The 15,566-nt window shown below is 39.7% G+C and overlaps 1 protein-coding gene across 1 annotated transcript in view; it reads right to left on the minus strand.

Annotated features, from left to right (window-relative positions):
* Positions 1 to 13,468, minus strand: part of LOC139771831 (uncharacterized) — a gene marked incomplete at its 5' end in the record, with an annotated part of 111,836 nt that extends 98,368 nt beyond the window's left edge. Inside the window, 2 exons of the mRNA XM_071704918.1 lie at positions 11,868 to 12,090; positions 13,388 to 13,468. Of these exons, the coding sequence (XP_071561019.1) occupies positions 11,868 to 12,090; positions 13,388 to 13,468 (304 nt within the window). The remainder of the gene's footprint in view (positions 1 to 11,867; positions 12,091 to 13,387) is intronic.
* Between the last annotated feature and the right edge of the window lie 2,098 nt (positions 13,469 to 15,566).

The following is a 15,566-nucleotide window of genomic DNA, read 5'->3' on the forward strand; positions in this document are numbered from 1 at the left end:
ACTGTGACTAATCATCAGGGATAATGGTTGTATTATAATGCGAGCTCGTTTATTTCGCAAATCGACCGAATGATCAACCGCGAACCGAGTCGGGAAAATCGCATTGATCGATTACGATCGGTATATGCGGTAATTCGAGAACCGCGGTGAAAATAGGTGCTAAGTGCGGCCCGCAACAGGTTCCCGACTTCCTGCAGTCCATGCAGGGTGTCGCGAAACTAATGGCATTGCTTTCATCCGCGGATTTTTCGATTAATCTCGACTCGATCGTTTCCCAACGACGTTATATCGAAACGCCAATACTTTCTGGGATTGTTAAAAGAGAAAAATTGTTTGCATCTCTTCAAGTGTACTTTACTTTAATATTAGAATCTTAATGAGCGTGTAGATAAAAGCTCGTGAAGAAGATGCTGGTATAGTTGTAATTTTTTTCGAAAATAGGTTGACGATTAAATTAAGGAATGAAAGTCGCATTTGCTCTTGCATACTCTGTATACAAGAATACACCAAGCGCTTGAAAACGTCTTCCGTCGATTGCCTGTGAAAAGGAAAGTCTTACGTTACTTTCTTGGATCCCTTGTCTTGCCATTTAAGGAGAACACTTCCGATTTGGCGAAGCTCTCGCCGTTTCTCGCATTTTCCAAGAAAACGTTCGCGATTAACTGAATGGGAGCCCAGAAAGGCAACTAATTAGTTGAATTAGGTTGACTTTATGTGGTATCACACTTGGATAATTATTTGCTTTGTAAAATTGTATGATCATTTAGCTCGCACTAACGAAAATAGCATGTAAAGTAGTGAAAAAAGTAAGTACAAAAATAATATAATTTACGCCTTGCGTAAATTAATCTGTAGAGAAAATCAAGTTTCAATAAAATATTGTAAAATGTTATAATATAGATATTAGTTTCTCTTTTATCATACGCCGTAGTTTTTCAATGTTACTTTGCATATAAAATATCAATGAAATACTCAGAATATCTTATTTATTATATACATTGAGAAACTTCCTGCAAATTATTCCCAGTAGAATTGTCGCTTTATTTTCACCAACAAGATTACGTTAAGCATTCGTTTCCGTAATTATGCAGTTTGCGGTTTGGGGTCGACGACTAACAATACGACCGCAAGTAATCCCGCAATTATCGTGTAATACCGCTGATAGATCGCGTCACGAGCGACCAGCGCGCTTTCCATGAATCTCACGCTCGGAAATTTTCAGCGACACGCGATACCACGCGCATTGCGCTAATAGCGGCTTCGCAGTTTCGCGATGGGAATTTTTGGCAAACAATCGGAAACAGCCTCGTTTGCATCGGTTATGCGAGTAGGGACCGAGAGCGAGGGCACGAGCGGGGCTTCAATTCGAGTTTACGATCCTGCTAATATCGGCAAGGGGTCCGAAACCTCAAAGGGTCGAGTAATTACGTCTGTTGCTGCCAAACTATATACCGGCCGTTATATTCGAGTGGACGCCAAAGTGCTCGAAACGCATTCCGTCCCGTAATTGCAAAAAGGGCGACCAGAAATTTACCGGGGAAAACGCGTATCCTCAGATAGGTTTTCCAATTTTGCCCCTGCGAGGGATTTATTAATAAACTCAAAACACCCATCCATCTCTTCGAAAGAAACACAACAATAAATGAAAATTAAATTAGAAAAAAGAAATATCTATCTATAACAATCTGTAAAAATATCAAACTAGTCAATTAAAAGACGGAAAATGTTGCCCAGTTCTATGGCAGCTTCAATATTACAAAATTTTGTTTTAAAAAGTAGATAAAAAGGACTGGCACGTATAAAAACATTATCGTTATTCTATTATGTTCGTGAACAGTATCGCTATTCCGCTATAGGCCTATCTAATAAGCACGATAACTTTCCAGACTGACTAATATTGCCATTAATGGATAATGAAAATTTCTGGGCTGCGCGCGAACTCGCGTTAACTGCGTGCATTAACATTCGCTGAACGAAGTGAAACACAGCTCGCACGTTCCGTAGACACGCCAGCTAGCTAGGTACTAGCTCGCGTACTCGTACATGTATATGAGCTATTATTAGCCGACCACCTGTGCGACCCGAGGCAGTTGCTCTCTCACAATCGGCTACATACGTCTTGGGCCTCTCCAGGGTCGTATCGATCCCGAGATGGCACCCGGCTTTACCTCTGAGATCGGCTATCTACGTGACACCGGTTTCCAGGAAATGAGATGAGCCAATTAACAGCTGCCATTCGCACGTACGCTACCACTTGCGCCGCGAAATAGATCGGAAATGACTAGATGTATACAGAGCAGGGTGCTATTAATATCCTAAGAGAATATAAATATTCCTTAACGTGAAATACACTTAACGCAACTCTACGTAAAATCAGAGATGAAGAAAATATAGATAAATGTAATAACACTTCTTGTTTCCACAGACTTGTTTAAATAGATTTCTCGTTTCCTTCAAGAATAATGTTAATTCAAAAATTGCAGTAGTCAATTGCGACGCGAATCAATAATCAGGGTTGATTATTGTAACATTATTACACACATGAAACACACATTTTAAAAATAATAAAATTCTTAAGAGAGAATAACAAGTAATTAGAAGAATTTACGATATTTTATAAAACAAATTTTAATGTGCTGGAATAGGCAGAAGATATTTGTTAATTTCTCACGACAGAGATATTATTTACGAGATCCAACGATAATAACCAAATAATTACACCGTTTCGGTATTACCTAATCCCTTAAGCTGACTTCCTACTCTGCGTAGAAAGCTCGTCCTTTCATCCCAATTAATTTCCAAACTTTCATTCGAGCGGCTGCTTTTCACGGGATATTAGCTCAGATCAGAAGCCGTTGCACTAAGTATGATAAATGGCATTTCGTCGGTCAGACATTCACACACCCTAGAGACCACAAGTTTCGTCAATAATCGCAGCATCCGGGCTTTTAGTCATTAAGGTCCTTTATACTGCTTGATAATTAAAGATGTGACCGAAAAAGTATATAAAGGAAAAAAACCTTGAAACATTCTGCGTATTTTTAACTATCTGTTTGTATCAATTTTTATTCGGATTTCGTTGTGCAGCTACCGTTATTAACGAAACATGCGCAGTAAAAAACTCAGAAATAAAGCAACAAATTAACAACGAAAAGGTACTGATATGTTTTTACTGATAGAATACCCGCATATATTTCATTAAATTTATTTTATTCATTGTACACATACACAACTTCTCGTTGAGTAATAATAGGACAAATTGCCAATGTTTGTGGACAACAATATTGATAGCTATACAGTTCCAAGAATGATTGGAAGCATTAAGCAGCTGTTTTTTAAACAGCAACATTTCTGGATACACCGAGATTGGAAGCGCCTCGTGACGTTCAAATTCCCCAGTGTAACGATGAATGTGCAACTGCCGCAACACAATTCCGCCCGTAAAATCCGGCGCCGCGCGGCGCGGCGCGTAACGCCGTTATTTCGGCCGGACCGAAATAATTGGAGGTAATTCTCTGCGCTGTTGTTTTTAATCGATCGCCCGACCGTTCGCCGATTACGTCGGTACGCATCCACGATTTTAATTGTGAAATCCTCGATATCGCGACGTCTGAACATGACGTACTGTTTACTGAATCTGATAATAACGTTGTATGCACCGATGTCATTAACGAGAAAATAGAAATAATCGAGTTGAACCGTAATGTTCGTTTCGGCCATGAAAACAGATTTGATTAAAAAGCCGCTTTGGTTGTGTACTACGGAACAAATTATGTCGCATTCAATCTGGTACGCGTCAAGTATTTGCAATATAATAATATCACAAAAGACTTTGATATGAAAGTGTTGCGATATATGCGAAGCAGATCTCGTGAAAATTTATGTGCGCTATATGTATATGCAACGCTATTTTTAACCCGACCGTTATACAACGGATAATTAGATCTGTTCCTCGGGATCATATATTTTCCACGCTTTCGTAAACGGTCTGATTATCTTGTACAGTTCCGTTCGTTACTCCATACGGTGATCTTTAATCGCGATCGAAATCCAACGCCTACTCCGACTCGCACCCCATACCGAACCCCTAACAATAAGTTACCAACGTTTTATTTAAACAGCAATAGCAAAATTGATAAAATTATACAATAAAAACGAAATAACTTTGCATTAAATTTCTTATCGCACTCCATAGAATATAATTCTCATTCTAATCTTCACTCTATAGAATAGAATTAAAAAGCAAAAGACTGTATTATTACTCAAGTGATTAAGAACTAAAGTAAAATTAAGAAACAATTTTGCTTCGTTACGAACAAAAAAACAAGAGAAGAGCAAGATATTTCGATAATAATCTTGATCACAATTTTTTCATTTTTCCAAGACAAATTTGTCTACCTAAACTTAACGCTCCAACATTATGTTAATTACAGCTCACGCTCTAAGAGCTGGCTGCTTCGTTCAAGTAGCTTGTCGGATGTCGTTAACTCTTTTCATCATCTAGTCTCGCTCACGGCGCTGTGCGATGAAATCGCTAACTGAATCGCTAATTAGCTAAGGCTATCGACGCTGGCGGAGTCGAGTCGCGTTTAACGAACATTAAACGCGCGAACGTGAAAAATAACGGCGCGATCCGCGCGCAAATTATCGTCCCGCGGAGACGAGTTTTCGGATCCGTCGACGCGGAACACTTTGATGTCCTCAGCATTTACGAGTCGCGGATCTTGCAGGTAATTAAAGGGTTATAAACGTAGGCATAACTATGCGTTACGACTGGGCATAGCAACGACGACCGGCGCGGCGAGTTCATGCGGTACGCACGAGTGCCGCGTAAATGTCCATCTTAAAGCTGATATTTCAGCACGTCCTTGAGCAGCTGGACGACACTCGCATCTCGACTTCGCATACACGGTTGTCTGGGATCTACAACTATTAAGCTGGCGCAGCACAACGTATAAAATAAATCGAATGAAACATATGCAGGTATTTAGTGTTTTATCGTTGCTAATTTGTTGCTCTGTTTTCAATTTTCTTGCTGCACGCATTAATACCCCAGTATCTTCAGCTTAAAATTAACATGGTCGATAAAATGTTACTAATCAACACTTCAAATGCGTATTTATATAATGTGTATCAATCTTTTGCCTGAGCAGAAATTATTTTTATAGATCATATATTTCTATTTCTTAGATCTTATTTTTTAGATTTAAAAGCGAGCAAATTCTGAAATACAAACATGTAAAATTCTCAGCAAATTTTATCTTAAACTTAACAGAGAGCCATTTCCGAAACCTAATTCACCTCAAGATTTTCGAGCGAGCTCCGAAATCGCGGCAGCACTTGTATAGCACTTTCGAACCATTAAATTTATCGTTATAAATCCGAGGAAAGGCGACGTGCCGATTTCGCCTTTGATGTTATCGCGATACGATGGTAACGCCAGAAAATCGTCGCGCTCGATTACATCGCCTGCCATCAAGAAGAGCACGTCTCGCGCCTGCACCTAGCTAATTAGGAGTTTATAATTAGTCGCGAATAAACTCTCGACAATTATGCACGTGCCTCCCGCACTAATTAACGAGGACAATGGCCTTAGTCGTACAAACACGAAAAAGCGCCACGCGTACACTTTCCATTGTACTTTAATTAATCGAAGAACTTCGCGCGCGTTAATTGGAAAGTGAGCCGATAAAGTTTCGCTTCTCATCGCGAAGCCTCTATCCTATCTATTCAGTTGATAATTTCTATAATAATTAACTCGTTTCGCCTCATGTGAAATACAATAAAAGAAGCAATGTGGGTTTGTCGGAATGTCCAGAAATTTTCGTGCCTTCTCTCGTCTACAATTACAAAAATTAAACCCTTCTCTTGAGCATGAAATATTTATGATCTTTGACATTTGCAGAGAAAATTTAGAAAATTTGCTAACTGAGGTGAGAAGATTATGGAAGTCTCTTTCTAGACAAATTATCGAAACAGTTATATTGCTGGGAAAGAAAAAGCAGCGCTATAAATTATAATTCTTCATAAAATTTTCACTGAATGGAAGACGCTTTTAAATTGATCAAAATATCTGTAAATGATGAAAAACTCCATGCTTATGGAATATCCTATATAATTAATTAGAGATACCTATACAAGTAATGTATTACCTCGATGTTAGAGCTGTATCATCCATCATAACTTAATGACAGTGATATATCTTTGGTGCTTAGTAAAAGGGACTCGAGATTTTATCTTATCTAATAAGGTAAATTTTATAGCGCGTATAGAATTTTTATACTCGAGAACGTTCCACTAATCATCACAAAAACGGCATCTATATTATTACCGTATCATCAAGTAATCAATACGTCGACTTATAATAAAAGTCTTTTTTACTTTTGTAAAATTCTAGTTCGATTTACTACGCTACTTATTTTACATCACGAGATTGCACAAAGTATTTCTACATGTTAAGTACATATGTTCAACCGTGCACTCTGCGGGAGTCTCTTAAATGCCTACTTAAAATATTAATTATGCAGAAATCCACGCAGCACGTACGTAGCGAATCATATGATTTGAGATTAGAGATTCCTAATTGCATTCGCGCGGTGTAATTGCATAAGTCTGCGATTTCTGCGGTGAGATATTAATGATGCATTACACGACCGAGCATATTTCCGCCTTTTGAAGACGTCACGCGCGCATTCAATATTATGAATAATGCGCCATATGATTGTGGCATTATTTATAGTCTATGGAAATGAGGTGAAACTGCTACCAGATGTGCGCTGACCCAGAAACATATTACGATAATTTATGAATTCCGATAATGAGAATCGATATCATATTCATTACGATATATAACGCGAACTGCGGTTATTTCTCTCTGACACTATGTCTAGTCTCTGTAGAGTGTAACGTGATCTGATCGACGCTGACTTGCCAATATTAACTTCTTGAAAAGATAGTTTTATCGCTTGTCGCACTGAACGTTTAACTGGCTGAACTTCTTAGGCTCATAATATTAACAGACTCGAAATCGGTGAATCAACGACGGGTAATAATTCGATGCATAAAATCCCGAGTGCCTAAATCATCCCTTCCAGTTCGTCATGCGCGATAAAACGATAGCGACGTCGTATATTTTTGCAACGATGATCGCTGCATGACAAAACAATGGCATCGCGATGCGATAAAGCCGGCGACGCCGCGCGTGCATTCACGCGAACGCGCGTGCTGTTGTTACAGCGACGCAGCTGAAAATTCCACGAAGATATCTCTTACGCACACTAACAATAAGTTCGTCGATGCGATTTATCTCTAAAGATATTAAATATCAAGATAAAGTTACTAATCGAACTGCAACTTGTCACTTACTTAGTGCCACTTAAATACGTTAAGGCTGGAACACAATACGAAGGTACAGGCAATAGGAATAGAGAATAGCAACAGAATATATAAGATTTTCAACCAATCGGAAGCCGTGTATCAATGCATTCTGTTCCTATTCCCTGTTCCTATTGCCTGTACCTTTGTATTGTGTTCCCGGCTTTACTCGTTGGAGCGAGTAGAAAAACTGTTAATCGTAAAATAAAATAACTGTACCATACCTTAAACGTAATGAGCACAGTATTACTTTCTTTTGATTCGTGAACGTATTTTCGCATTTCTCTTCTTATCTTTTGTTCGCAAGGGACAAAAATCTCGATTCTATTCCAAGTTTTGTATCCCCTTTTTGCGAGGTATCTATAATAATTCTTCTAACATAATAATTGCAATATTTAAATCGATATTTAAATAAAATTTTAATTAAAAAATTCCTTTCTTCTCTGTCTTCAGTTCCTTTCGGGGGGGGGGGGGGGGGGGGGACGGAGGAAAGGGAGCACGAATATCGGATTTTCTACGTGGTCTCGACGTACGGCAGTTGCGGCCCTGCGAAGTAGTCACGGACGGTGCTCGTCAGCCGAAATTCCGGCCTTTATTCGGCACGCTCGTCGGCTCGAAACGAGCCGGCTAGGCTCTCGCGTATCGGCAACCGGCAACGCCTACTACTATTGTCGCTGTCGTTCAAAGCGCGCGTCCGCGGTGGATACAATATGGGACTGTCCGTCACGACGGAAAACCGCGCGTTTTCAGAAGGGAGAGAACATACGCGTGTCCTGACACGACGCGCGCATCGCCGCGGTGTATCCCTCTCGTTTCACGGGACGCCGCGTCGAGTCGATCCGGCCTGCCAATCCCGCCATCGTTTTCACCGAATACAAGCATCTAGGCGGCTTTTTCCCGCCGATCTCGCGCATACAATGTGCCAAGGTAATATACAGGGGAGCGACACGTTTTTCCATCTTCTTCGACGTGGCGCTTGTCACGCATGTCATATCGGCGAGACTTGTCGTCGTCGAATCTCTCGCCAAGTCGTGAGAGATTCTCGAGTATATTCGACGATGGAGAAAAGCATACGGGAGAAAAACGTAGTTTAAAGACGTTGAAAGACTATAAAATAAATTTCTAGCAAGCAACTTACCGTCCTGATTACTAAATTAATACTGAAAGGAATTTTTAATAGAATTCCAGTTTGAAACTTTGCTCGCAAGAGATGCCAGGATTCGTGGAATTAATGTATAGAAACTGTGCGGAAACACTTCCTGTCGCTCTCGAATGGCAAAGGGAGATGATTATTTTTACGGTGAAATGGCTTCCGAGCGAGTCGACAGTACGCGCTCTGAATGGCTGTCCACCGTGATAAGACGGTAAGCTAGCGCGGCTCCTCTAATTCATGCTAATTTTGAGGCGGAAACTTTTTGCATCGCTTAATTCAATTAGTTCCGCTGTTTGAATGCAGCAATTAGCATATTAACCTGACTACGCGAACCTCCCGCGTGTTGAGCCGCGCGCACGGACGAAGCCGCGACTTTTCGACTTTTACCCTTTCACCGGGTGTCCCACTCATTATTCGAACCTGTTTCGAACGGTATTATGATGCAAATTGAAAGTTAATATTTTTGTCCGCGACGAAAATATTATCTCGGCAAAAGTAGCGAGGTGTCGTAAATCCGTAGCCGAGATCCAATTTGAAACCGCGTCGACGACGCTGCTCGCGTAAATTTGCATAATCGAGTTGTCGAATTTTGAGGGCGGGCGCCACTCTTCCAATCCAATTAATCTTTCTGCGCCGTCAAGAAGGTCAATGTGTCGATCTTGATCAAACAGTGAAAGCGTAATTAATCGTATCTTTAACAAACAGTGACGAGACTAGCGACCACAAATTAAAATTAGAATTCGAATTATAACCGTACCATAAAATTTTCAAATTAAACCTTAGCGACTTTTAACGTGTTAACTGCTTTCTTTATCTGTAACAAAAACAAGTTCCGGGTAATCCAGTTACGGATAATTTAACGAAATCGATCCCCGAAGAGTCGAAAGAGTTCGCGGTGAGATCGATGTAGTCGGATGGGAAAAGTTGCCGAGCCAAAACTCTCCGCTCATCGTCGAAAACGCGGAACGGACACAATAACTGATAGCTCCTACAACTTCTTTCGGCGAGCTCTCATTCAAGGCCGCCGGCATTGTCGGAAACCTTCCACGGCTGTCCGAATGAATAACGCGCGCGCTTTTGTGCGCCTGTCGGAAAACGTTACGCCGCTTCGTTAATAAGTCGTACGATAAAATTGACGTAACGAGTTCTGCGGACACATGACGTTTAACGCAATAATTAATGTCGGGCGTGCGGAATGAAAACGCAGATAATATAGGGCTATCTCGACACATTAATCGGACGTTGAATACATCTGCATCGCTCCGATCGCGAGGCAACGTGATCTTGTAGATCTACTGAAAGAGATATTTGTAAAGAGATATATAAGTCATCGAATTTCGTGTACAGATATTTCCATCATTTAGCCTCTGAATCGTAATTCATGGAATGATGTCTATATAATTAAATGAATTATTATTGAAAAATAAATCTAGATATTGAAGAAAAAGATTGAATTAAATTAAATTCAAAATTAAAAGATTTAATTTAATTGTTTGGCGTACTAAATGACATTGATAAAAAAAAGCATAATTATACTATATTATGACTATCCTAAATGCATTAGTTTTAAACTGGATTCTACAGATCGGTGTTCTTATTCGAAAAAAAATGTTTCAAGATAAAAGCTGCTATGTCACTAACCCAAGGTGGGTTATCCGAAAAGAGCATTAATCTGAGGAATTTTCTCGGAGCTTATCCTACGTTATCGCGAAATGTGTAAAATACTTTATAAGATTAATGCAAATAAAAGGGTAAAAAGCGTAAGATTTTTTCTAATAAATACTATTAAACTATTCCAAAGTTCACGTTAATGTAGAATATGTACATCGGAAAATTGTTAAACATTTAATTTAAATCAATCTCAATCAAGGTGAGTCTCGTGTCTGATAATTTGCGAGGTAATATTTCTGGTCAAAAGCTTCAGTCAGGAGGTAATCAAAATCGAGCAAATACAATCGCAAATAAAAATTGTTACATTCAGCAATTTTTCAGGGAAGCACTCGTTTCAAACGCAAATTGTATTTCGTGGCGATTGAACCGGAACGCGAAGTTCTACATGTAATAACGGTAAGTTAACTGTGCGTGAAGATTGTTTAATGTATCCACAAATAAAATTTATTTCATGGACTCGAAACCGTTTAAATTTATGCGCGCAAATTACTTTTCATCGTTATATCGTATGACGAAAAACATTTAATAAAGGAAGAATTAAGGGTACACCTACCACTTTTTATGATATCAAACTTCATCCGGCAAAAGTTCTATTGATCACTTCAAACTCAATAACACGAAAAGATTCTCATAGCTTAAACATTCTTATTGTCATTGTTGAGAAGAAGAAGAAAAAAAAGGAAAAGCCTCGATTAAACGCATGCAAATGCAATTGCACGTGACGTTAAAAGAGTTTAATATCTGTCGTGCCTTATAAAGTCACTGTGCGCGCGTGAGAGGAGGGTTAAATGAATTTCATTAACTCGTTAGGTCTACCGTCGTCGTCCTCGTCGTTGTCGACGTTACGCAGCACGCGAAACATCGTTAATTTCGAAGTAATCGCCGTATTGGCGCGTACAGCGAATATCCTCCTCTCTTTCATGTCCTAACGACGAGAGAGAGAGAGAGAGAGAGAGAGAGAGAGAGAGAGAGAGAGAGAGAGAGAGAGAGAGAGAGAGAGAGAGAGAGAGAGAGAGAGAGAGAGAGAGAGAGAGAGAGAGAGAGAGAGAGAGAGAGAGAGAGAGAGAGAGAGAGAGAGAGAGAGAGAGAGAGAGAAGATGCGATCCAATTTACTATGGAGATTCTACGTCACCCCCGTCTGTCGAGGAAATCAATTACGTCGAATGAATACAACATGAAGGGTGTAAAGGGTTAGCCGCGAGTCCGCGACCGGTGACCGGAGCGTTGAACGACACGAGATCGAACGCGAACGTGAGGAGGGTATTTCAAGAGAGAGAGAGCCGACGCAAAGAGTCGGACAGATTTGATTTGTCAGGACACAGAAATCGCCGCCGACAAATCTTGTTACGGCTCGACCCGACGCTCGTGATTAGGGCTTAAAAGTTTCTGCCTCTTGCGCTCGAGGAACCTTCGATCACTCGAGAGAGACGTAAATCTCTATCTTATAAAGATAATGAACAATTTATGAGAATATTAAAAGTAAAAGTACCAAAATAATTAATAATTTAGACTTAAACGATATATAGAATAATTTTGTAGAGATAATATAATAATTATCGCCCGTAAATTATTCGTTACATTTTATCGCAATTGTTTCAAGACTTTCTTTTTTGTCGAAACATTAAAACAATAAAGCAGCAAAATGTGCAATCTAATTAATGTATCAAACCTTGGCGGGATCGGACTTCTCCTGCTGTTCGTTGAAGGTCTGCGAAGCTCTGGACATGGTGTTTCTTCGGGGTGTCGTTGTGCCATCTTGCGAGGGGCGCACGAATTCGATTCTGCCACCCTCGACAACGATGTTGGGGGCTGGTGGAAAATTCTCCGTGTTACCGACCGTGTCGCAGTAACCCAAAAGGCCGGCTTTCTCCCCGTACAGGGGGTGGATTTGTCTGCAACAGAGGGTAAAAACTCGCTGGAGAACGCTTCGACGGTAGATGGTGCCTTATGCCGGAAAATCAACGGGCTTCTAATAATAACATATACCTAATTATTATAATATTTAATTTTCCCTTTCATGTAAAATACAGAATACTTGAAAAATATCAAACGTTATTGTTCGATTAAATATTAGTTGGCTGCGTAATTTGAAATTTTAATCTTAAAATCTGATTATTAAAAGTCTATTATTAAATCTATGTCATGCGTTTTCGATATCCAATATTATCTCTCACTTTAAATAATATAATTTTCTAACTAATTATATTATTAAATCTACGTTATGTGTTTTCTATTGTATATATGTCTTTTACTTTGAATAACATTATTTTCTATGTTACGCTATCAAAATATATTATTCTTATTATTGTACTAAAACGCTATATACTTGTCTCTTAACTTCTTATAACTTCGTATAAACAGGATGCTTTATATCATATTATCATTCCATTATCTAATTCAATTTCGCAATTAATTTGCGCGAATAGGCAATGACCGGATCGACGAGCGTGCATTCTAGCGTTGTGCAAGCAGAAAAGAGTAACTTTATAAGTGCTATGACAAAGGCGATTCGCTTGGCAATTCTCTTTGCAGTATGGCAACATCTGATACTCGAATGCAGACGCGGGTGACCGATATTGCGCGGACAGATGCATTTGCGTATCAATGTCAATAATCTCACCGAGGAGCGGCGCGGCGTCGCGCGGTCGACGATAGGATTACAGAGCAGGAACCGTTCCACTTTCGACGATTATACTCAAGCTTTAAATCCATCTAGCCTTAAGTCTCTTTGCGCGACGCGTATGCAAATGCGTATATGGAAATGCCCGTCTCTTTTTCTTTCTCTTTCTCTCTCTCTCTCTCTGTCTTCTTTTCTGTACCACTTTCGTTGACAGGCGACAAAAAATGTAGGATCAATGAAGTCCATTGCTACTTTAAAAGCAAAACTTTCAAGTTTGAGAGAAAGCGAGAGAACATTCATTTATCGTATTGGATTAAATGTGATACCTTTGACGGACACGGATACACACACAAACGTAAAAATTTACTTTTATATAATGGTGGCGATTGAAAAAGAAAGAAAAAGAATTATTTGAAATAATATGATAAATATGTAATTGAAATGTTGAAGAAGATATGTTAACAATGAAAATATGTTCTAGTTGATTTTGTTTTCACAGTTTTTATAATGCTTATTTCTTATACTAATCAGCGTATTGCGTAATTGTGCTGAAGTATCGATGAATTTACCTGGGGGATGGTATGGGGCGAGGCTTGTCAAGTGCCAGATCCGAGCTGAGGGGTGAATCGGGTCCGCGGCCGCTGGAAGCCCTGAAACATAAACGGAATTATTAGTTAAATTAGTATTCGGAAGCCAATGGTTAATGGATCGGTCGATACAGCTCTTTTATGTCCACCATCAGAGTTCAACGTTCTCTGAAGATTCGTCAATTTATTTATTTCACGATGGAAGATCTATTAAATCTCGCTATTTCGTGACAATATTTGATAAACGCGATCTATGATTCATAAATAAGAATTAAATGCAACTCCAGATTACTAGTAATCCTCAAGATAGTTAAATATAATGTATAAATTAATTATAACAGATATAAACTAAGTAATTTAAGCAAGCCGGAAAAGTTTGAAACTACATGTTACATTTACAATATATGCATTCTTATTTCTAGCACAATTCATAATTGTAAAAACAATTAGTTAATTCATATTTATCGATCAAAAACCTTGACTTTCTCATCTTGAGAGAAACACTATTCATATTCTTTACACACTTTCCATTTCGATTTACAACGTAATCACGCCTGCTCGATTGAAACCGAACGAGCCTCGATTTAACATTCGCGCGTGGCAGCTGATAAACGATTAGAGAGGTCCGTTAGGCACGCGCGCATAAATCTCATACGAACGAGAGGGTTCGTTCGAGATGCGCTTTCGCGCGCGAATCCGAGAAATCACGGCTCTCGCAGCGGGGAGTGTCGCACGAGATGAAAAGTTCGAAGACCGGGGAATGTGGCGTTGCGCAAGAGCCGTGATTCTCCGTATAATGTACCTCAGTACCTCGCTCACGCGTGCATTGCGACTTCAATATTCATATTTCATCCGCCCATCGACCGGATATCGACGTTGATTCTGGCACCCTCGACGTGAGCTAACAAGTCGGGCGAATAATTCACAACCGCGGAGTTCGATGGAATAATGATTTGACAGGATAAATATATAACGAACGCGCGGTGACTGTGGAATGAAATTAGATAAGAATAAAATTAGGAGTTTTATGTTCCGCGGAAAATGTATCGTTATGCGTGAGAACATTGCAATGAAATGATTACAAGATATGAGAGCTCAATAGAGACGAAATTCTCACATTCGCAAGTTTTATTCGAAATCAAGTTGCTATCTGATTCTTTAACTCATTGTACATTATTTCCGGGAACAGGAATACATTAAGAAAAGATTATTCAACTCATATAAAATAATAATTACGTATAAATCATTAATAATGTTTCACCGCAGATCAATATTGCTAAAGCGGTTCGACATTATTCGGATTTTGTGTGAACATCTTTATACTTTCAGAGCAATTTCAGCGGTGTCGTGTTCTTTGCAGGAATTACTTACTTAAGTAACGATAATTGCCGATTGCGACGATAGATCGCAAAGCGTCGCCGCGCAGCCTCGCCGCTTACGCGGATTCGCTATGGTTTTTTTGTTCCTCCCCGGTCGCTCGCTTCCGTTCGCAAATCCTCTCAGACCGGTGCATTTGGAGCTCTTGGCAGCCGCTCAGACGTCGGCGATGAAATATCTAGCACGGGTGACTTTGATTTTTCATGGCGTGCGCTCGAAACGACGAGGATGCGCGGGCGTGAATATATGCGTGCGTGTTCACGCTCGTCCGCGAATGCGTGCACATATTGCTCTGAGAACCAGGAAGTCCTATTGCTCTGTATGCGTGAGAAGACGTTCTCGATACCCGGTGTTGAATGTCGACGAATGTCTAACGTAGTCGTTTCTAATGTCGAGTAAATTTTTATAGATAAACATTTTAAGTTTAAGTTAAAATAAAGGTATTTTAATAGATAAACATATTTTAAGTTGAAGTTAAAATAAAGGCAAACTCTCATAAATCAGGGATTGTATCGTTCACGATTGAACGATTGAAAAATCTTTTCCTAATCTTTCACATATAATTATGCTGCAAATCTCGAGCTTATTGCACAGCAATGACAATTTATTTGAAAGAGACGTATTTTGTAATCAAGCTTAAATGAGACGGAGGAGAGTTAATAAATTCGCTTCAATTGAACACCCGATATACACATCGTTTGTGCAAGACACACACGCATACCCGTCGCGCGACAGCTGCGTCCGTATGGAAACGCAACAAAATCTCGCTGACCCTCTTCCTCGC

This window comes from Temnothorax nylanderi, unplaced genomic scaffold, assembly GCF_030848795.1.
Source record: "Temnothorax nylanderi isolate EJ_2023f unplaced genomic scaffold, tnyl_v1.0 TNYL_tig0044_pilon, whole genome shotgun sequence".
Taxonomy (NCBI): domain Eukaryota; kingdom Metazoa; phylum Arthropoda; class Insecta; order Hymenoptera; family Formicidae; genus Temnothorax; species Temnothorax nylanderi.